At 53.0% G+C, this 21,710-nt stretch overlaps 1 protein-coding gene and 1 long non-coding RNA gene across 3 annotated transcripts; both read left to right on the forward strand.

The window, feature by feature from the left end:
• The first annotated feature begins 6,179 nt into the window (after positions 1–6,179).
• On the forward strand, positions 6,180–8,480 carry LOC129046795 (PHD finger protein 7-like). The gene is given in 8 exon segments (XM_054516073.1): positions 6,180–6,261; positions 6,586–6,677; positions 6,763–6,864; positions 7,149–7,273; positions 7,350–7,539; positions 7,542–7,717; positions 7,933–8,046; positions 8,193–8,480. Coding segments are annotated over 8 exon segments (1,164 nt in total). The 3' UTR covers positions 8,476–8,480.
• A 1,151-nt stretch (positions 8,481–9,631) lies between these two features.
• Positions 9,632–13,343, forward strand: LOC118691741 (uncharacterized). Of its 2 annotated transcripts, XR_004981069.2 has the most exons (4): positions 9,632–9,707; positions 10,059–12,156; positions 12,867–12,949; positions 13,167–13,343. It is a non-coding gene; the product is annotated as an uncharacterized LOC118691741 (long non-coding RNA). The 2 variants fall into 2 exon arrangements; XR_004981068.2 differs by having other exon boundaries at positions 9,644–12,156.
• The last annotated feature ends 8,367 nt before the right edge of the window (positions 13,344–21,710 follow it).

The raw sequence follows: 21,710 nt of genomic DNA on the forward strand, positions 1-21,710 counted from the left end.
TCAGTCTTCCCATTCATGCCCTGAATATTTTGCCAGACCTTCCTTTTTTTTTTCAATTCTGTGGTTTCCCTCTGGTGTTTTAAATCAGATTTTTCAGCATTTTACTATCTGTGGTGCTACTCTCTCGGATCTAGTGAAGAGGGCCAAGCAGTGCCGGTCTGCCGGCAGGTCCCAGGCGTCGCTCCTGCTGGCGGCCCCGGGGCAGGAGCGACGCCGGCGCTGCCATGGCCGGGCTTCCCTCAGGTGTCGGCACTGCCAGCCCGGCTCTGCCCAGCGGCCCCGGCTCTGCCATGGCAGGGCTTCCCTCAGGTGTCGGCACTGCCAGCCCGGCTCTGCCCAGCGGCCCCGGCGCTGCCATGGCAGGGCTTCCCTCAGGTGTCGGCACTGCCAGCCTGGCTCTGTCGGGGGCTCTGGCACCGCCACGGCGCACGGCAGCTCTGGCACTGCAGCCTCGGCCAGCAGCCCGATCTGCGGACTGGGACCCCGCAGCGGCCGCACGCTTCTCCCTGAGCCCGAGCAGCGACTGCACCCTCCCAACAGCGCGGCGGGAATGCGCCCACGAACAGCGCGGGCTCGGCTCTGGGCAGGAACCGCCCCGCCCCTCACACCCGCCCGCCCCTTCCCGCCCTCCGGCCCCGCCGCGCGGCGCCCGCGCTGTCATGGCGGCTCTCGCCCACAAGGCAGCGCCCTGAGCCCTGCAATGGCGCCGGGAGCGTTCTGGCACTCTGGAAGGCGCGGGCGGGCACCTCTTGCAAACTGGGCCATACGTCCCATTTCCTGAAGTAAACACGTCCTGTCATGCCTGGCCTTTACACACTTCCAAGCCTGATCCCCAAGAACAGACGTTTAACCTGTGACACACATAGCAGCCTACAAGCTCGAAGTGATGGCCAGGTGTTAGAAAAGCAAAGTACTTGTTGCTAGAATTGTCTTTTAAGACTCAGGGCTGGGCACGTTTCACTGATCTCAGACCCAGAGGGAGGTTGAGAAAGCTTGGGAAGAAGGATGCCCACTGATAGTGGACACAAAGCATGCAGAATTTAGGGGCAATAAGGACATCTGCTAGAACTGCCAAGATAAAGAAAACATTCATGAAGCCAACTCAGGAAATATGCTGAGATGAGCACCAGCTGGGTAAAATAGAGTGTGATGTTTGCAGGCAACAGGACTTTGGCACCCAGATTATCCTGGGGCTGGCCATGGGATGGTTCTGATCACCAGAAGACATGAAAAGACGGTGCAGTGCAAGCGCTGGGCATTGTGCTTCATAGAAGCCAGATGAAAAAGCTGGGGAGACTGTGCTGGATTCTTGTGTGGTATCTGCCCCTTCTGTGTAAAATGCCAATCACTTGTTTTAAAATTTTAAAAGTAATAAATTAGTTACAAAAATAGTAATAAAAATTAGTGAAATAAGAATTTGGACAATTAAGAGTTAGGACAATAAAGGACAATAAAAAAGGCCAAGAATTACAGATGTCTGGGTGCTCTGCTCTGCCTCAGAACACACTTTGCTAACAAAGGATTAACCCTTACAAGTAATAGCCTGTTGCATATTCATATATCTCATACACGATGCCAAAATTCTTTTCAAACAATGGGTGTTTTCTTGTTAGTGTCAACCCCTCCCTCATCTTGTAAATCAATTGTCTTGGTCCCTCAAAGTCTGGTTCTTCCCGATAAGGAGGCAATATTTCTTCTCTTAGAGTTTTGGTGTCTTGTTACTGCTATCTCCGCTTGAGCTATTTAGAAAAAGTATCTTACATCACACAGTTTCTGTAGCCTAAAACGATATTCACCACACTACTTTAAAAGATTAGTATAGGACTACAAAAAAGGATTAATACAACATAACTTTCCAACATAACACATATAGTATTAATTTTAATATTTGCGAAAAGCCAATCATATAATACGCATTTTTCACACCTTCTCTGCTCCTTCTTCTTCTCAAAATATATTGTAAACCTGACTAAACAAACTAGTTAGAGCCATGCTCAGTGCCTTATTCTGAAAACTTACAGCTGACTTACAGGTTTAGCACCTTACAGAGCAGGTTTGAGGCCCTGGAACTGGAGGGACAGACAAGAGATGAAGTGGGCACAAGTCCTTCTGGAATAGAGGGGGCACCTAGGGCAAGTCAGCCAACACCATGCATCGTGACCACCTCTGTTCCAGGGGAAGGCAGGGTCTTTGCAGGCCTTCCCAAAAGCATCTCACGGGAAGGCTTCCATCTCCCCCTGCCCTGTTTCCTTGACTTCAGCTGAATCTTTCTCTGACAGAAAGACAGGAAGCTCAGGTGTGTTAGGAGATTAGTGTGAGCATTGGCAGAGGTGAATGGTGAGGAATCCAGAGGCTTGTGCAACTCTCTTCCATGAAGAGTCCCTTGTTGTATATTTCCAATAAGCCAGAGCTGAAATGGCAAGTCAGCGATTGGGGAAATACAGCACTGAGACAATAAAGCTGTAACATGCCTTGCTTTGAGAGGGACAAGTAAGACAACAAACATTCAAACAGCAAATACTGAGAAGATGAAGAAAAAACCCGAACTTTTCTAAGGTTTTCTAATGTTTGTTTCCTTCTCTGCACCTTTTGAAGATTGCCTATATCCTATTTCCATTGTTTTCTTTTTTCCTGTCTTGAGAATGAATTTTGCATTCTGGATATTTTAAGTCAGACATAAGACAAGTTCCATATTGTTTGGCAATCACGAAAAGGTAAGTTTAGAGGTAACATCCATTATCTTTGATGATTGGATCAGACTCAATTTTAAATAGCCTTGTATGTCATGCTCATATGCAAAGATGCTAGACTGATCCTTTGAAGGGCATTAAACCAAGAAACAAGTACTTCAAAAGCTCTGGAGGTGGCTGCCATGGTGAGTTTCCCTGAGGTGTCACAGGCCCAGGCCTGCTCCATGGCGGATTTCCTGAGGACTGGCAGTCCCAGCCCCGTTCCATGGCCGGTTTCCTGAGGGGTCCCAAGCCCAGCATTGCTCCATGGCCGGTTTCCTGAGTTGTCACAGCCCCAGGCCTGCTCCATGGCCGGTTTCCCTGAGGTGTCACAGCCCCAGCCCCGCTCCATGGCCGGTTTCCCTGAGGGCTGGCAGTCCCAGTCCCGCTCCATGGCCGGGTTTCCTGGTCACTTCGAGGTGCTGTTCCTCTCTCTCTATGGGAGAAAGAAGAGGCCGGGGAGCTTGCAGAGCAGGCCTAGAGCCACGAGGGCTCTACTCCCTGCTCAGCCCTGCGTCAGCCCTGCTCCTTCCCTCCTTCTCCTCCTGCTGTCAGGTCGCACTGACACTCGGCCTGAGCCCAGCGTTCCCTTTTGGGGCCAAGGGAAATCTCTGCTCCTGCCTCTGGCACAGGGCGCTCTGCCAGCAGGTCAGGGAAGGAGACAGCCCCAGAGAGAGGCGTGAGCAGTGGAGGAAAGCCAACATCACTGCAGTCTTGCAAAAGGGCACCAAGAAGGAGCCAGGAAAGTGCAGGCCCATCAGCCTCAGCTCCATCCCCAGAAAGGTGACAGAACAGCTCCTCTTGGATGCCATCTCTGAGCCTGTGCAGTAACAGGAATGGAAACCATGCTTGACCAATCCCACAGCCCCCTCTGCTGCAGTGACTGGCTGGGTTTGCGAGGGAGAGCAGTGGTTGTTGTCAGCTGGGACTTCAGCAAGGCTTTGTCCCTGCCTCCCCTAACAGGCTCCTGAGGCAGCTCAGGGCCAGTGGGGCAGAGAAGTGGCCAGGGGAGCTCCAAACTCAGATAGCTGTGAGCTCAGGGGGCCGTGCTGGGGCCAGCCTTGTTTGCCTTATTCCCCAGTGACCTGGCAGAAGGGACAGAGCGCTGCCTCAGCGTTTGCTGATGGGACAGAACCGGGAGCAGGGGCTGAGGCACCACAAGGCTCTGCTGCCCTTCAGCGAGACCTGGACAGGCTTAGAGAGTTGAGCAGAGAGGGACCAATTGAAATTGCACTGGGGAAAGCCTCTAGAAGAGCTTCAGGCTCTGTAATTAGCAGGCAACAGAAGTGTTTTAGTATACTGGAGTCTATAACGGTGTCTTGTAATGTCGAGTCAGGGAAACCCCTGCTTCTGTGCGTGTTCCAGGACCAGTTCCTTGTATGTATGTCAAGAAAGTCTTGGAGAGAAACATGAATGAATTCAGAAACTTCCCCTGATATTATTTTGGATTTTCACAATTTTCTGGAATGCCGGGTGAAGTGTAAGGATGCCAAAAGGAAAGTGAAAGCAAACCAATAAATCTTTAAAACATCAGAAGCATCTCCAGTTTGTTCCTTGAAGAAGTTGCCAAACAATGTCACTTTTGAAATCCTTTGAAAGATCTAATAGGAAAAAGCACTGGCCAAAAGTGCTGCCCTGTGTTTCTGAACAGCAACATGCATTTTGTGTTGATGCAAGGTTTGTACCAGGGTTTGGGGTTTTTGTGTGTGTGTATGTGTGCTTTGAATGTGAGTCTTTGCAGGACTATTAATAATTAGACCATGTACTGAAGAGAACATGTTACTGTGTTGCGCTGTCCAGTGCTGAAGAGGGTTGAGAGAGAGCAGGTAGCTGTGTGTCTGTGTGTAAGTTGCAGGAGCAGCACCGGAGCAGTGCCCAGGGCCTGGAGAAGCAAACGGGTTCCCGGTGCTGAGGACAAAGCGTCCAGAGCTCGGGATTGTCCGGCCAAGCTCTTCTGGCTCCTTGTGCTTCGAGCCCTGGCCGGGAGCCCTGCAGAGCCCCGGGTGCAGCTTCCCAACTTCCCCCTCTTCCTCTGCCTCCTCCCTGTCTCCAGGGTAAAGGCACTCCCGGGCATTGCACTGGCTGTGCCTCCATCCTAGACCAGTGAAGGGATCGTTTCCCAGCCAAGGTGGCTCTCCCCATGGAGACAGGAAAATGGACAAACTCCTGCTGCCCCAGCATCAGGCAGGTGCAGGGTGTCCCTGCCTGTCAGCCCCTGCCCTGCTTCCCAGAGATCCCACTGCTTGTTCTAGAAGTCATGGATCTGGATTTCCAGGAGCATGTTTACATAGACATCAATGACAAAAATTGACAAGAATTGTTTGTGCGTCTCTTCCTGATTTCTTTCCAAGGTATTTTCTAGTAGGAAAGCATGGACCAAACTGGCAAAGTTCCTATAATGCAGGAAAAGCATCCTCCTGCCTTTGACTTGGGTTGAGAACTGTTGCAAGCACTCCTGTCAAACGTACACAGAACATTCTTAGTGAATTTTCTGTGTTTCCACAGTGTCAGTAGAAAAGATGACGTTTCTAAGGAGCTTAATACAAATTTTTCCATTTATATGAAATGTCAAAGTTATTAGTTCATAGGATGACAGGATAACAGAGGTCTGGAGGCAGCTGTGGTGGTCTCCAGGTTTATCTCCTGTAGCCAGTGGTGATCAGCAGCAGCATCAAATCAGGTTCATCTTAGTTTTCTCCAGACAGGTCTTGAGGAAAAGGTCAGTTCACCTAGAGCAGGGTTTGAATCTCTGCCGTGCAGGAGACTCCGCACCGGCTCTCTGGGCCACCGGCTGCCAGGGGCAGGAGCAGAGATTTCCCTTGGCCGGGGCCGGAGCCCTGGCGTGGCAGTGCCTGAACAGCACCTTCCTGCCTGCAGTACCACCCTCGATGGCTGCCCCAGGGCCTGGCATTTGACCCTGCACTTGCTGCAGGAGTCCTGGCCCTGCTTCCGCCCTGAGCAAATGCTCGGACCGATCTCAGAGCCTCGGTGCCCGAGGGGGCCGCCACAAGTGGATGCCAGGGACCTGAGGCCATGGCTGTCCCAATTTTGGGTACACGGTGCTGATGTCAGAGTGGCCATTGTGACCTGTGCGACCAAGGCCACAAAAGGGAACGCTGGGCTCAGGCCGAGTGTCAGTGCGACCTGACGACGGGAGGAGAAGGTAGGGCAGGGACGTGGCTGCTCAGGGACCAGAGGGGCCCCACACCTCGGGGCTCTGGGCCTGTGCTGCAGGCTCACCTGCCTCTCCCTTCCCAGAATCAGCGGAGGAACAGCCAGAGGACACTGTGGTGTTCCTTAACGCAGCGACGGGAGGAGAAGGCGGACAGGAGCAGGGCTCACGCAGGGCTGAGCAGGGAGTAGAGCCCTCGTGGCTCTGGGCCTGTTCTGAAAACTCCCCCCCACTCTTCTTCCTCCCATAGAGAGAAAGGACAAACACCTCAAGCGACAATGTCACTCCAGGAGAGGGACTCAGCGCAGACTGCTGCCATGGCTGACAGCAAGCAGGATGGCCCTGGTGCCAGGGAGGCAGGTGAGGGCAAAGCAGCCCTCTGACAGCCTGGCCCAGGGGCTCTTGTGGCAGCAGGCAGTGTGGGGATCAGAGCAGAGGCAGGGGGAGGCAGGAGCTGCTCAGCCATGCCGGGGCCGGGAGCCTCCCTCCTGCCCAAGTGGGGCCCAGCTGGGCCAGGGGGCAGCTCCTGGGACAGCCGTGCCCGCAATGGCCCCTGCTCTGCAAGGCCTCCAGCCCTGCCCATCAGCCAGGCAGGGACAGAGCAGCCTTGGGGCCGATGCTGCTGCAGGCTCAGAGCCCCGCAGAGCTGCTCATGCCCGCTGCCACTGGCTCTGTCCCCTGCAGCCTGCATGCTGTGTCGCCGTGCCGAGGCTGACCCGGACATGTGCGGTGAGAAACTGGAGAAGGGTGGGCTCTGTGCCCACGTGTTCTGCATGGTGAGTGACTCGGGGCGCTCCCTCCACCGTTGCAATGAGCAGCTCCTGCCGCCCTCTCCTCATCAGCTCCTCCCCTTGCCTGCAGTTCTTCGCCACTCTGCTGCCTCGCCAAGAGATGGACCGCGTTGGACTCATGGGCTTTCTCCCTCGGGATCTCCTAATTGCAGTCCGGCGGGCGGCACAGAAGGTGAGAGCGTGACAAGAGCAGGGAGATTTGTGCCTGGCGAGGTTTGCCAGAGCTTAGCGCAGAGAGCAGGAAAGAAAGGCCGGCCCAACAGCCGCGACAAAGTCTGGCTCCCAGCAGCTGTGGCACAGAGGCCCTGGCACAGGAGCCTCCCTCCTCCACCAGGCGGCTCTGTGGGCTGGGACCCGGCAGCGGCCACATCCTGCGCCCTGCCCGGAGCCGTGGGGCTGCCAGGGGAGCCCTCGAGGCTGCTGCTGCTGCTGATGGGGCTGCTTGGCTCTTTCCAGTACTGCTGCGTCTGCGGCCAGAGCGGGGCAACCATCATGTGCTCTGTGCCGGAGTGTGACAGATGGTTCCACCTGCCCTGTGCCAAGGAGGGCGGCTGTGTCAATTTATACGTTACTCCATTCAGGTACCTCCTCTCCCTTTCTGGCCATCACTGGGGAAGGATCCAGCGTTTCTCACTTTCCCCTTTGCTTTGCCCCCAGCTCCTTCTGCCCTGAGCACCGTCCAGAGCAGGAGGTGGAGGTGACTCCAGAGCCGGACACCATTTGCTCCATCTGCCTGGAGCCTGTGGAGGACAGAATGACCTTCACAACCCTGGTGTGCCCAATGTGCATAAGGGCCTGGTTCCACAGGGACTGCATCCAGGTTGGAGCCCTTCCCTCAGCCCTGGGGCACAGCAGGTGCTCAGCAGCAGCAGCAGCAGCAGCAGGGCCTCGCTCACCCTGCCTGTGTTTGCCCTGCAGGGACAGGCCATGCGCGCTGGTCTTTTATGCCTCAAGTGCCCCCTGTGCAGAGACAGTGAGACATTCCTTGTCGACCTGTTTCTCCTGGGGATCCGAATCCCCTTCAGGTTGGTGTCCTTCTGCCTGGCCCACCAGCCAGGAGGGTACAAGTGCTGTGCTGTGCCAGGCCCTGCCCCAGGCGCCCTGGCCCTCCCCTGTCCCGTGAATCTGGGCTTCAGCTTTGTGCCCAACTTGGAAAAGCACTGGAGAAAGAGCAGGGACACCCTGGATCTCCGTGAGGGGAGGGCAGCAGAAATTCATCATCTCTTCCTTTCTCCATCAGGCAGCCGACATGGGAGGACAACGATGCCTTTGCGGAGCTAGGAGTGAGGCATGGCCAGTGCAATGCCAGGGATTGCCTTTACCCTGGAGGCAGAGAGGAGGCAGAGGAAGAGGGGTAAGTTGGGATGCTGCACCTGGGGATCTGCAGGGAACCTGTGTCTCCACAAGGCCTCAAAGCGGGAAGAACCAGAAGCTTTTGGCCAGACAACCACCTTCTGGCACACTTTGTTCTCAGTGCTATGAGCCTGTTTGCCTCCCCAGGCCCTGGCAATTGCTCCTGTGCTCCTCCTGTGCTGCCGAGGGCACCCACAGGCGCTGCTCTGGCCTGAGAAACAGCACAGACAGATGGGAGTGTGACACCTGTGCTGGGCTTGGAACGGGTATGGGTCAAACCCCGGTGTCCCTGGGCTGGGGGCAGTGCCCAGGCCAGGCTTGGCAGAGCGCGTCCACTGCTGGAGGGCTGGGGGCACTGCTCTGGCCTGGCCTGGCCTGGGCCTGGGGGGCCTTTGACATTCCTGCTTGCCCTTACAGCCTCCAGGGCTGAGTCAGAGCTCAATGGCTCCAGGCTGGCCAGACAGTCAGGACTGGGGCCTTCTCATGGCTCCCCGGATTTGGAGCCCTTCAGCAGCAGCTCTCATAGCCGCAGGCCATTGGGTCTGGCGCACCAAATTCTGTCTGCAGAGACCAGCAGCCACAGCAGGCCCCAACACGCAGCATGGCAGCAGGCGCTGCCATCCTCCTCGCTGGACAGCAGCAGCCCCAGCACATCAAGGTCAATGTACAGCAGCTCCCCTGACTCTGAGGACAGGGTGCATTCCAGACGTGCTGGGCCTGGCCGCGGGCAAAGCCGCTCTGGCCAGCAAGGTCGGGCCCCAAATCGACTTGTGCCCTTGAGGAGTCAGCGTTACAGGAGCAGCAGTACAAGACCAAGGGCTGAGATACCCCGACGAAGGGAGACACCTGCATGGGCGTCCCCCCAACACAACCGCTCCCGCCAGCAAGGTTGGGCCCAGAGTCCAGCTGTCCGCTCCAGGAGTCGCCATGAAAGGAGCAGCGAAACAGGGCCAAGGGCTGAGAGGCCCAGGCAAAGGGAGACATCGTCAGGGGCATCCCCCAGACGCAGTCGCTCCCGCCAGCAAGGTCAGGCCCCAAATCAACCCATCCAATCAAGGAGTCGCCGTGACAGAAGCAACAGAACAAGGCCAAGGACTGAGAGGCCCAGGCAAAGGGAGACACCTGCACGGACATCCCCCAGACGCAGCCGCTCCCGCCAGCAAGGCTGGGCCCAGAGTCCACCTGTCCGGTCCAGGAGTCCCTGTGACAGGAACAGTGGGACAGGGCCAAGAGCAGAGAGGACCAGGCAAAGGGAGACACCGTCACAGACATCCCACAGACGCAGCCGCTCCCGCCAGCAAAGCTGGGCCCAGAGTGCACCTGTCCGGTCCAGGAGTCGACGTGACAGGAGCAGTGGGACAAGGCCAAGGACTGAGAGGCCCAGGCGAAGGGACACGTCATCGGGGACGCCCCCCAGACGCAGCCGCTCCCGCCAGCAGCGCCGGGCCTCGACTCAAACTGTGCGGTCCAGGAGTCGCCAGGACAGGAGCAGGAGGACAGCAGCGAGTGCTGAGAGGCCCAGGCACAGGAGGACGCCGTTGGGGACATCCCGCAGGAGCAGCCGCTCGCACCAGCGACGTCGGACCTCAGCTGGGACCTCCAACAGCAGCACGTAGCGTCATCTTTTCTTTCTAGTCCATGTGTTGCTTGCCGGAAGTGAAGGTGAGAACGGTCAGTGCAGGGACCTTGAGATGTGCAGGTCTGTGAGAAAACCATATCAGCTCTTGATGTTTCTATTGGCAGGAAAGAAGTCTGTGCTAGATACCTTGATTTCTGTGTAACCGTGTATTCAGTGAAAAGTCAATTAAGGACGTGGCTTATTACAAAGGACTCTTGTTCCTGCCTTTAGACTCCAACCTGTGATGTTTCCCCACTGCTTACCCTTGATAATGAACCACTCCTTAATGGGCTTGGATATGCTTAGGGAGACATTCAGAGCAAGGTGGCTCTTAGGGAAGCTGTCTCTGAAAAGGACGTGTGCTGTGTTGCTATCTTTTAACAATTTCATTTCAGTAAAGCCAAAAAAAGAAGAAGAGAGTGAGACACTGCCTCAAGTGGCTGAAGACAACTTTTACAGTATTGCTGCGGATTTGAAAGACTTGATTGGACCTTCAAAGAACAAACCGGAATAGACGGAGGAAATACCCTGGGGCAAAGAGGATGCACAGGACTCTGCCCCACATGACCATTAGGGACCTTTGCCTGAGAACGACACAGCTCAGAAGCTGAGTACTTTCAAGTTTTCCTTCTTTGAAAGCACAGAGGAGTTGGGCATCAAAGAAGGCAACAGCAGAACCCTTCTGACATGCCATTGCTAAGGAAGAGCTTCTGGCAGGCACTGTAGGGCAATACGGTGTAAAGAAGGTCAGGGTCCAGGGGATTTTCAGCAGCAGAAGTCAGTAATTAGGCAGAAGCATTTTGATCTTCATTTCTGCTTGCCAGGGCTGTGGTAGATTAATGAGAGGTAACTCTTGCTTGCATCTCAGGAATTCTGAAAGGCGTGCTTTGAGAAGGCATTGGGGTTTTTGCTGAGTGGTGGAAAAGCTGGTTCTCATGCCCTGAATTCCTCAAACGGGTTAAAAGGCGACACACCAGTCATATCAAGTTTCATAGAACCCAACAAGATTTTAAAGGAAATGTGCGTTAATGTAGAGGGAGGAGCCAAGTCCGGGAGCTGACCCCAAGATCCATGAGCATTCTGTTTGTTACTGAATTCTACTCTTGGACCTTTAGAAAAAGGAAACGGAATGACACATGATCTTTGGGGTGTCCTAACCTTAGATAAAATGAGGCCGTCTGAAATGAAGATGAAACAACATTAAATCGAGTCCCAGTCACGTAGGAGAGAAAAGAAACCGCGAGAAGTTATCCACAATATTAAAAAACCCAACGCAACAGCACAAAGCAACGAGTCCCCCACACTTGTGCTGATCTGAGAAGGTATTCATGGTCTTCTGAATGCAATGACAAATGTTTAAGAATACATAAGGGATCCCTAGAACAAAGTGGAGCAGAGATGTAGCTTAGAAAATCTGGCAGGGGCAGATTCTGTCCTTCCTAAATCTGTCTTCTCCACTCTAAGTATTTCACTTGAAAGGAGGAATTTTTCCTGACCAGTAGGGGAAGAATCTGGTTTTGGCTTTTTTTTCTCTATGGGTGCTGTCATTGCAGAGCCTTATGCCCTTGGAACAATAAAGCCGGTAAAAGCCACATGGCAAGAGGATCCACGTTTCCAAGACAGCAGTTCTGAGGGTGATGATGAACCTGAGATGTCAGAGATTGAACAGGACCAAGAAACGCAAGTTCCATTTCTCTTTGTTGTCTACTTGGCTGTAGTAGTTGGATGCTGTGGGAATATTAACTCAGGAAACGGGAAAGGGACATTGCACACCTCTGAGCAACCAAAGTCATCTCGGAAAATCGTTTGTGCTGCACAGAGTCAAAACTCCCAGCAGCACATTTGATGTGAAGATGAATATGGGAAAAGAGAGTTGAGCACAAGAAATTAACTGGGTCATTTTGGTTTGACCAACTCCAAAGTGAGTTTGGCTAAAAGCCAAAGACACGGTCAGTTTTCTCTTTAAAAGTGGGTTTTGTAAAATAAAAAGCTCTATTTGGGGTTCCTAGGGAATAAAGCTTTTCAATGGATACCATTTCTCTGAAGCACTACAGTTTGAAGTCATGTCCATGGAATTTGATAGTACAATTTAGGATGCTCAAATCCCTTTGTCCTTGTCTAGGTTTCTTTCTTTACCACGCACAGGAAGTGCTAGAGTTTTTTTCTTCTCCAAAGATGATGAACGCCTAAGAGGTATGACAGAATTTCTTCAACCCCTTTTCTATTTTTTTTCCTTTTAAACCCTTCCTGGAATTCAGGGAGGAGGAAAGAATGCTGCCTAGTTATGAAAGTTTTCTAGTCAAAAATTTGCCACCCTTATTTGTGGTCCAAGTTGTGGTAGAATCCTGTGAGAAAGTCCTGGTAAAATAGAGGCCAAGCAGATTTCTGGCTTTCTTGTCTTTCAGACAATTACCGAATAGGAATCTGGACTTGTAGAGTTTACCAGAAACTTAGTCCCTTGTCAGGTTACCTAGACATTTTGGATCCTTTCAGGTATTTAAATCATCTTTAACTTTTTCCTCTCTTTCTGGTGTTACCGTTAGAAACGTTTGAGTGTTCTTCTTGTGAGCCACATATGTCCCTGGGGTTCTTTGTGCTAATGCATCTGGGGCTTTCTCTTCTGAATCCAGTCAATTTTGTATTTAGAAACAAAGACAACAACAACCAAAGGAAACATACACAGTGCCCAAAACCTGCACAGGCCACCAAAACAATTGCTGGTTCTATTTTGTAGAATAGAGTCTTAAGACAAGCTTAAAGGATGTGCCTTCCATGAGACTGATTGGATAGCAGTGATGAAAGGCACTGCTGCGTTCACACAGTTAGCAGGCCTGCAATCTTCCAGCCAGCCTGATTTACAGGGTGTGTTGAAATGGAGAGCTCAGGCCTCAGCAGGCCTCAGTTCTGGGGGAAGATGGGGGGTGCTGGTGCTGAGCTTCAAATGAAAGAGCTGCCATTTCACTGCAATTCAGATTGCAGCATGTTGAGGAAAACTGCTGCTGCCTTTCTTTCCATGTTCTTAGCACAGCAGGCCGCAGTAGGGAACATTTCTGCTGAAGCCAAGGTGTGGTGGGGGGCAGGAGAACAGGAAGGATGGTGAAGAATTGATTTCTGCTTTTAGTGCAGTGTTGGTCATGATTGTTAGAAGCAGCAGCACAATCACAAGCGTTTAAGCCTATTAATTGGTTGTTTCTTTTGTGCAGAGGGTCCACAGTTATTTTGTAGATTGGTAGAACTCAGTGAAGAAAAAGAGGGTTAGGAAGACAGACGTAGATTATTGCTTGAGGTGAGTATGTAACATCTGTTCCCTGGTAAGCCTGGGTGAAAGCTGAGCCTGGGGAGGGATTGCAGGTATGAATGTGCATGCAAAATGAATTCAGGACCTCGAGAAGAGCTTTAAATTTGTAATGAAGAGGGAAGAGACGTTTTTTAGTGTACCGGTGTGTATAACATCTCGTTGTGTGGTCCAGTCAGGTAAACCACTACATCTTTGTATGTTACAGGTGCAGCTACTTAACTGTATGTAAGGATAGTGAATGTAGAGACTTCTCCTAATAGTGGATTCAGAAACTTCTCGGAAGAATTTGTTAGGTTTTCATTATTTTCTGGAACGCCGAAGGAAGCATAAGGATACCCTATAGGAAGTGCAAGCAAACCAATAAACCTTTTAGTGATTAGAAGCGAGTCACGTTTGTTTCTTGAAGGAGTTGCCAAACAACGTTACTTTCAAAATCCTTTCAAAGGTCTAACAGGGCTCAATATCAGCAAACCCTGTTAGGCCGTGTTTGGGAGCTGGGGCTGAGGCTCTTGTGTCCTGGGGAGCCACGGGAAGGCTCCAGTCCTGACTGTGCGGCCAGGCCGGGGCCATGGAGCTCCAGCCCATCCCTGGTGGATGCAAGGGCAAGCAGGAATGTCAAGGGACCCCAGGGCCAGGCCAGGCCAGAGCAGTGCCCCCAGCCCTCCAGGAGCGGATGGGCTCTGCCAAGCCCAGCCTGGGCACTGCCAAGCCCAGCCCAGGGACAGGCGAGTGCTTTGCCCAAGAGCCGTGCCCAGAGCAGCAGAGCTGTCACAGCCCCAGCTGGTTCTGCTCTGCGTCAGGCCTGAGCAGGGCCCGTGGGTGCCCTGGGCAGTGCAGGAGCAGCACAGGAGCAGCTGCCAGGGCCTGGGGAGGCACAGGGGTCAGCCTCGGCTCGGCGACACAGCATGCAGGCTGCAGGGGACAGAGCCAGTGGCAGCGGGCATGAGCAGCTCTGCGGGGCTCTGAGCCTGCAGCAGCATCGGCCCCAAGGCTGCTCTGTCCCTGCCTGGCTGATGGGCAGGGCTGGAGGCTTGCAGAGCAGGGGCCATTGCGGGCACGGCTGTCCCAGGAGCTGCCCCCTGGCCCAGCTGGGCCCCACTTGGGCAGGAGGGAGGCTCCCAGCACCCGCATGGCCGAGCAGCTCCTGCCTCCCCCTGCGTCTGCTCTGATCCCCCACACTGCCTGCTGCCACAAGCAGCCAGCGGGAGCAGCTGCGTCTGGGGGGCGTCCCCGATGATGGCTCCCTTTGCGTGGGCCTCTCAGCCCTTGGCCCTGTCCCGCTGCTTCTTTCACAGCAACGCCTGGAGCAGACAGGTGGGCTCTGGGCCAGCTCTTGCTGGAGGGAGCCGTTGTGTTGTGGGGACGCCCGCGCAGGTGTCTCCCTTCGTCGGGGTCTCTCAGCCCATGGTCTTGTACTGCTGCTCCTGTAACGCTGACTCCTCAAGGGCACAAGTCGATTTGGAGCCCGACCTTGCTGGCCAGAGCGGCTTCGCCCGCGGCCAGGCCCAGCACGTCTGGAATGCACCCTGTCCTCAGAGTCAGGGGAGCTGCTGTACATTGACCTTGATGTGCTGGGGCTGCTGCTGTCCAGCGAGGAGGATGGCAGCGCCTGCTGCCACGCTGCGTGTTGGGGCCTGCTGTGGCTGCTGGTCTCTGCAGACAGAATTTGGTGCGCCAGACCCAATGGCCTGCGGCTATGAGAGCTGGGGCTGAAGGCCTCCAAATCTGGGGAGCCATGAGAAGGCCCCAGTCCTGACTGTCTGGCCAGCCTGGAGCCATTGAGCTCTGACTCAGCCCTGGAGGCTGTAAGGGCAAGCAAGAATGTCAAAGATTGCCCAGGCCAAGGTCAGACCATGCTGTATTGCACTAAATAGTTTATTTAGTTGTTGTTTTGCACTGGGTGATGGGAAATTTGTACTGAGTATGGTATGTCGAGTATTCCCCCTCTCCCATCACATGGTCTATCCCCCACACACCCCCCTTTCTATACACCCTGGTGGTCTGTTCCCCCTCCCCTCGCCGCTCCCCAGTGGTATTCCATTGGCTGTGGTCCTCTTTTCCTGCCCCCATCACTTGGGTATAAAACTCCACTGCAGGTATGTCATGCCGTCTTTTCCACGTGGGTGGTTGCCGGACCAGAGGTGTCCCATCCCAAGCCATTAAACAGGACACTCATCCCCACGTGCAGAAGAGCGCGTCTCGTCTTTTGTTTTTGTCCATGTAAGACCATGTGGGCTAGGGTTCAAGCTGGCCGGATTGTAGACATACAACAGCCCAGAGACACACAGAATCTTGCAAGGCCAGGCCAGAGCAGTGCCCCCAGCCCTCCAGCAGTGGACGCGCTCTGCCAAGCCTGGCCTGGGCACTGCCCCCAGCCCAGGGACACAGGGGGGCTTTGACTCCTACATGTTCCGAGCCCAGCACAGGTGTCACACTCCCATCTGTCTATGCTGTTTCTCAGGCCAGAGCAGCGCCTGTGGGTGCCCTCGGCAGCACAGGAGGAGCACAGGAGCAATTGCCAGGGCCTGGGGAAGCAAAGAAGTTTATGGCACTGAGGACAAAGCGTATCCACATAAGGTTGTCTGGCCAAGCTCTTCAAGTTCTTTGCGCTTTGAGCCCTTGTCAAGATGTGGTTTCCCTGCAGAGCCCTGGGAGCAGCTTCCCAACTTGTTCCTCTTCCTCTGCCTCCTCTCTACCTCCAGGGTAAAGGCAATCCCTGGCATTGCACTGGCCGTGCCTCACTCCTAGCTCCGCAAAGGCATCGTTGTCCTCCCATGTTGGCTGATAAAGAAATGAAAAGCTGTCCCTTATGGAGATCCAGGGTGTCCCTGCTCTTTCTCCAGCGCTTTTCCAAGTTGGGCACGAAGCTGAAGCCCAGACTCACGGGACAGGGCAGGGCAAGGGCTCCTGGGGCAGGGCCTGGCACAGCACAGCACTTGTACCCTCCTGGCTGGTGGGCCAGGCAGAAAGACACCAACCTGAAGGGGATTCGGATCCCCAAGGAATTCTTGAATGTCTCTGCACAGGGAGCAGTGGAGGCATAAAAGACAGGCAGAGCCTGTCCACTTCTGAAGGGCTGGGGGCACTTCTCAGGACCCAGCCTGCCTTGGTCTTTGACATTCCTGCTAGCCCTTACAGCGTCCAGGGCTGAGCTGGTGCTCAATGGCTCCTGTCCAACTAGACAGGACGGGAGCCCTCTCACAGCTATGCAGAATCCTAGGCCATCAGCCCCAGCTCCAGCAGCTCACTGTCATTAGGAGATGTGGAGAAGAAGCAGCAGTGTCATAAGGTTGCTTTTGTTTTTACCGCAAAAAGGAGCGTGTTTGTTCCAGTTACCAGCAGAAAACACCTGTTTTCCCACAGCCTATTACTAAAAAAATCGCCTTTCCAAGAAATCTGCATGGATGGATCAGAGATCAGCATCAATCGCCAGAACAATGACTTCTTTTAATAACTAATTATTACAGAACTACTAAAAAACATAAAACTACATCTACTAACTGATGACATCCCTTTAATCTAAGCACTCAATTCCCTTTATGTGGGGTATTTGAGGGACAACTGTAACAAATCCTGCTATTAAATTCATAGCACTGGACAAAGAAATACCTGACTGCTTTTTCAGAGTTTAATGTACTAACAAAATGACACAGGCAGACCTTTTTATTGTCAAAACTTTTGGAACGTTTTTTCACCCTCATGTTCCTCCTGATATAGTTGAGATTATCTAAGTAATTAGATTCGGTATCTTTTCAGTCTTCCCATTCATGCCCTGAATATTTTGCCAGACCTTCCTTTTTTTTTTCAATTCTGTGGTTTCCCTCTGGTGTTTTAAATCAGATTTTTCAGCATTTTACTATCTGTGGTGCTACTCTCTCGGATCTAAGTGAAGAGGGCCAAGCAGTGCCGGCCTGCCGGCAGGTCCCAGGCGTCGCTCCTGCTGGCGGCCCCGGGGCAGGAGCGACGCCGGCGCTGCCATGGCCGGGCTTCCCTCAGGTGTCGGCACTGCCAGCCCGGCTCTGCCCAGCGGCCCCGGCGCTGCCATGGCCGGGCTTCCCTCAGGTGTCGGCACTGCCAGCCTGGCTCTGTCGGGGGCTCTGGCACCGCCACGGCGCACGGCAGCTCTGGCACTGCAGCCTCGGCCAGCAGCCCGATCTGCGGACTGGGACCCCGCAGCGGCCGCACGCTTCTCCCTGAGCCCGAGCAGCGACTGCACCCTCCCAACAGCGCGGCGGGAATGCGCCCACGAACAGCGCGGGCTCGGCTCTGGGCAGGAACCGCCCCGCCCCTCACACCCGCCCGCCCCTTCCCGCCCTCCGGCCCCGCCGCGCGGCGCCCGCGCTGTCATGGCGGCTCTCGCCCACAAGGCAGCGCCCTGAGCCCTGCAATGGCGCCGGGAGCGTTCTGGCACTCTGGAAGGCGCGGGCGGGCACCTCTTGCAAACTGGGCCATACGTCCCATTTCCTGAAGTAAACACGTCCTGTCATGCCTGGCCTTTACACACTTCCAAGCCTGATCCCCAAGAACAGACGTTTAACCTGTGACACACATAGCAGCCTACAAGCTCGAAGTGATGGCCAGGTGTTAGAAAAGCAAAGTACTTGTTGCTAGAATTGTCTTTTAAGACTCAGGGCTGGGCACGTTTCACTGATCTCAGACCCAGAGGGAGGTTGAGAAAGCTTGGGAAGAAGGATGCCCACTGATAGTGGACACAAAGCATGCAGAATTTAGGGGCAATAAGGACATCTGCTAGAACTGCCAAGATAAAGAAAACATTCATGAAGCCAACTCAGGAAATATGCTGAGATGAGCACCAGCTGGGTAAAATAGAGTGTGATGTTTGCAGGCAACAGGACTTTGGCACCCAGATTATCCTGGGGCTGGCCATGGGATGGTTCTGATCACCAGAAGACATGAAAAGACGGTGCAGTGCAAGCGCTGGGCATTGTGCTTCATAGAAGCCAGATGAAAAAGCTGGGGAGACTGTGCTGGATTCTTGTGTGGTATCTGCCCCTTCTGTGTAAAATGCCAATCACTTGTTTTAAAATTTTAAAAGTAATAAATTAGTTACAAAAATAGTAATAAAAATTAGTGAAATAAGAATTTGGACAATTAAGAGTTAGGACAATAAAGGACAATAAAAAAGGCCAAGAATTACAGATGTCTGGGTGCTCTGCTCTGCCTCAGAACACACTTTGCTAACAAAGGATTAACCCTTACAAGTAATAGCCTGTTGCATATTCATATATCTCATACACGATGCCAAAATTCTTTTCAAACAATGGGTGTTTTCTTGTTAGTGTCAACCCCTCCCTCATCTTGTAAATCAATTGTCTTGGTCCCTCAAAGTCTGGTTCTTCCCGATAAGGAGGCAATATTTCTTCTCTTAGAGTTTTGGTGTCTTGTTACTGCTATCTCCGCTTGAGCTATTTAGAAAAAGTATCTTACATCACACAGTTTCTGTAGCCTAAAACGATATTCACCACACTACTTTAAAAGATTAGTATAGGACTACAAAAAAGGATTAATACAACATAACTTTCCAACATAACACATATAGTATTAATTTTAATATTTGCGAAAAGCCAATCATATAATACGCATTTTTCACACCTTCTCTGCTCCTTCTTCTTCTCAAAATATATTGTAAACCTGACTAAACAAACTAGTTAGAGCCATGCTCAGTGCCTTATTCTGAAAACTTACAGCTGACTTACAGGTTTAGCACCTTACAGAGCAGGTTTGAGGCCCTGGAACTGGAGGGACAGACAAGAGATGAAGTGGGCACAAGTCCTTCTGGAATAGAGGGGGCACCTAGGGCAAGTCAGCCAACACCATGCATCGTGACCACCTCTGTTCCAGGGGAAGGCAGGGTCTTTGCAGGCCTTCCCAAAAGCATCTCACGGGAAGGCTTCCATCTCCCCCTGCCCTGTTTCCTTGACTTCAGCTGAATCTTTCTCTGACAGAAAGACAGGAAGCTCAGGTGTGTTAGGAGATTAGTGTGAGCATTGGCAGAGGTGAATGGTGAGGAATCCAGAGGCTTGTGCAACTCTCTTCCATGAAGAGTCCCTTGTTGTATATTTCCAATAAGCCAGAGCTGAAATGGCAAGTCAGCGATTGGGGAAATACAGCACTGAGACAATAAAGCTGTAACATGCCTTGCTTTGAGAGGGACAAGTAAGACAACAAACATTCAAACAGCAAATACTGAGAAGATGAAGAAAAAACCCGAACTTTTCTAAGGTTTTCTAATGTTTGTTTCCTTCTCTGCACCTTTTGAAGATTGCCTATATCCTATTTCCATTGTTTTCTTTTTTCCTGTCTTGAGAATGAATTTTGCATTCTGGATATTTTAAGTCAGACATAAGACAAGTTCCATATTGTTTGGCAATCACGAAAAGGTAAGTTTAGAGGTAACATCCATTATCTTTGATGATTGGATCAGACTCAATTTTAAATAGCCTTGTATGTCATGCTCATATGCAAAGATGCTAGACTGATCCTTTGAAGGGCATTAAACCAAGAAACAAGTACTTCAAAAGCTCTGGAGGTGGCTGCCATGGTGAGTTTCCCTGAGGTGTCACAGGCCCAGGCCTGCTCCATGGCGGATTTCCTGAGGACTGGCAGTCCCAGCCCCGTTCCATGGCCGGTTTCCTGAGGGGTCCCAAGCCCAGCATTGCTCCATGGCCGGTTTCCTGAGTTGTCACAGCCCCAGGCCTGCTCCATGGCCGGTTTCCCTGAGGTGTCACAGCCCCAGCCCCGCTCCATGGCCGGTTTCCCTGAGGGCTGGCAGTCCCAGTCCCGCTCCATGGCCGGGTTTCCTGGTCACTTCGAGGTGCTGTTCCTCTCTCTCTATGGGAGAAAGAAGAGGCCGGGGAGCTTGCAGAGCAGGCCTAGAGCCACGAGGGCTCTACTCCCTGCTCAGCCCTGCGTCAGCCCTGCTCCTTCCCTCCTTCTCCTCCCGCTGTCAGGTCGCACTGACACTCGGCCTGAGCCCAGCGTTCCCTTTTGGGGCCAAGGGAAATCTCTGCTCCTGCCTCTGGCACAGGGCGCTCTGCCAGCAGGTCAGGGAAGGAGACAGCCCCAGAGAGAGGCGTGAGCAGTGGAGGAAAGCCAACATCACTGCAGTCTTGCAAAAGGGCACCAAGAAGGAGCCAGGAAAGTGCAGGCCCATCAGCCTCAGCTCCATCCCCAGAAAGGTGACAGAACAGCTCCTCTTGGATGCCATCTCTGAGCCTGTGCAGTAACAGGAATGGAAACCATGCTTGACCAATCCCACAGCCCCCTCTGCTGCAGTGACTGGCTGGGTTTGCGAGGGGAGAGCAGTGGTTGTTGTCAGCTGGGACTTCAGCAAGGCTTTGTCCCTGCCTCCCCTAACAGGCTCCTGAGGCAGCTCAGGGCCAGTGGGGCAGAGAAGTGGCCAGGGGAGCTCCAAACTCAGATAGCTGTGAGCTCAGGGGGCCGTGCTGGGGCCAGCCTTGTTTGCCTTATTCCCCAGTGACCTGGCAGAAGGGACAGAGCGCTGCCTCAGCGTTTGCTGATGGGACAGAACCGGGAGCAGGGGCTGAGGCACCACAAGGCTCTGCTGCCCTTCAGCGAGACCTGGACAGGCTTAGAGAGTTGAGCAGAGAGGGACCAATTGAAATTGCACTGGGGAAAGCCTCTAGAAGAGCTTCAGGCTCTGTAATTAGCAGGCAACAGAAGTGTTTTAGTATACTGGAGTCTATAACGGTGTCTTGTAATGTCGAGTCAGGGAAACCCCTGCTTCTGTGCGTGTTCCAGGACCAGTTCCTTGTATGTATGTCAAGAAAGTCTTGGAGAGAAACATGAATGAATTCAGAAACTTCCCCTGATATTATTTTGGATTTTCACAATTTTCTGGAATGCCGGGTGAAGTGTAAGGATGCCAAAAGGAAAGTGAAAGCAAACCAATAAATCTTTAAAACATCAGAAGCATCTCCAGTTTGTTCCTTGAAGAAGTTGCCAAACAATGTCACTTTTGAAATCCTTTGAAAGATCTAATAGGAAAAAGCACTGGCCAAAAGTGCTGCCCTGTGTTTCTGAACAGCAACATGCATTTTGTGTTGATGCAAGGTTTGTACCAGGGTTTGGGGTTTTTGTGTGTGTGTATGTGTGCTTTGAATGTGAGTCTTTGCAGGACTATTAATAATTAGACCATGTACTGAAGAGAACATGTTACTGTGTTGCGCTGTCCAGTGCTGAAGAGGGTTGAGAGAGAGCAGGTAGCTGTGTGTCTGTGTGTAAGTTGCAGGAGCAGCACCGGAGCAGTGCCCAGGGCCTGGAGAAGCAAACGGGTTCCCGGTGCTGAGGACAAAGCGTCCAGAGCTCGGGATTGTCCGGCCAAGCTCTTCTGGCTCCTTGTGCTTCGAGCCCTGGCCGGGAGCCCTGCAGAGCCCCGGGTGCAGCTTCCCAACTTCCCCCTCTTCCTCTGCCTCCTCCCTGTCTCCAGGGTAAAGGCACTCCCGGGCATTGCACTGGCTGTGCCTCCATCCTAGACCAGTGAAGGGATCGTTTCCCAGCCAAGGTGGCTCTCCCCATGGAGACAGGAAAATGGACAAACTCCTGCTGCCCCAGCATCAGGCAGGTGCAGGGTGTCCCTGCCTGTCAGCCCCTGCCCTGCTTCCCAGAGATCCCACTGATTGTTCTAGAAGTCATGGATCTGGATTTCCAGGAGCATGTTTACATAGACATCAATGACAAAAATTGACAAGAATTGTTTGTGCGTCTC

This window comes from Molothrus ater, chromosome 11 (assembly GCF_012460135.2).
Source record: "Molothrus ater isolate BHLD 08-10-18 breed brown headed cowbird chromosome 11, BPBGC_Mater_1.1, whole genome shotgun sequence".
Lineage (NCBI taxonomy): Eukaryota > Metazoa > Chordata > Aves > Passeriformes > Icteridae > Molothrus > Molothrus ater.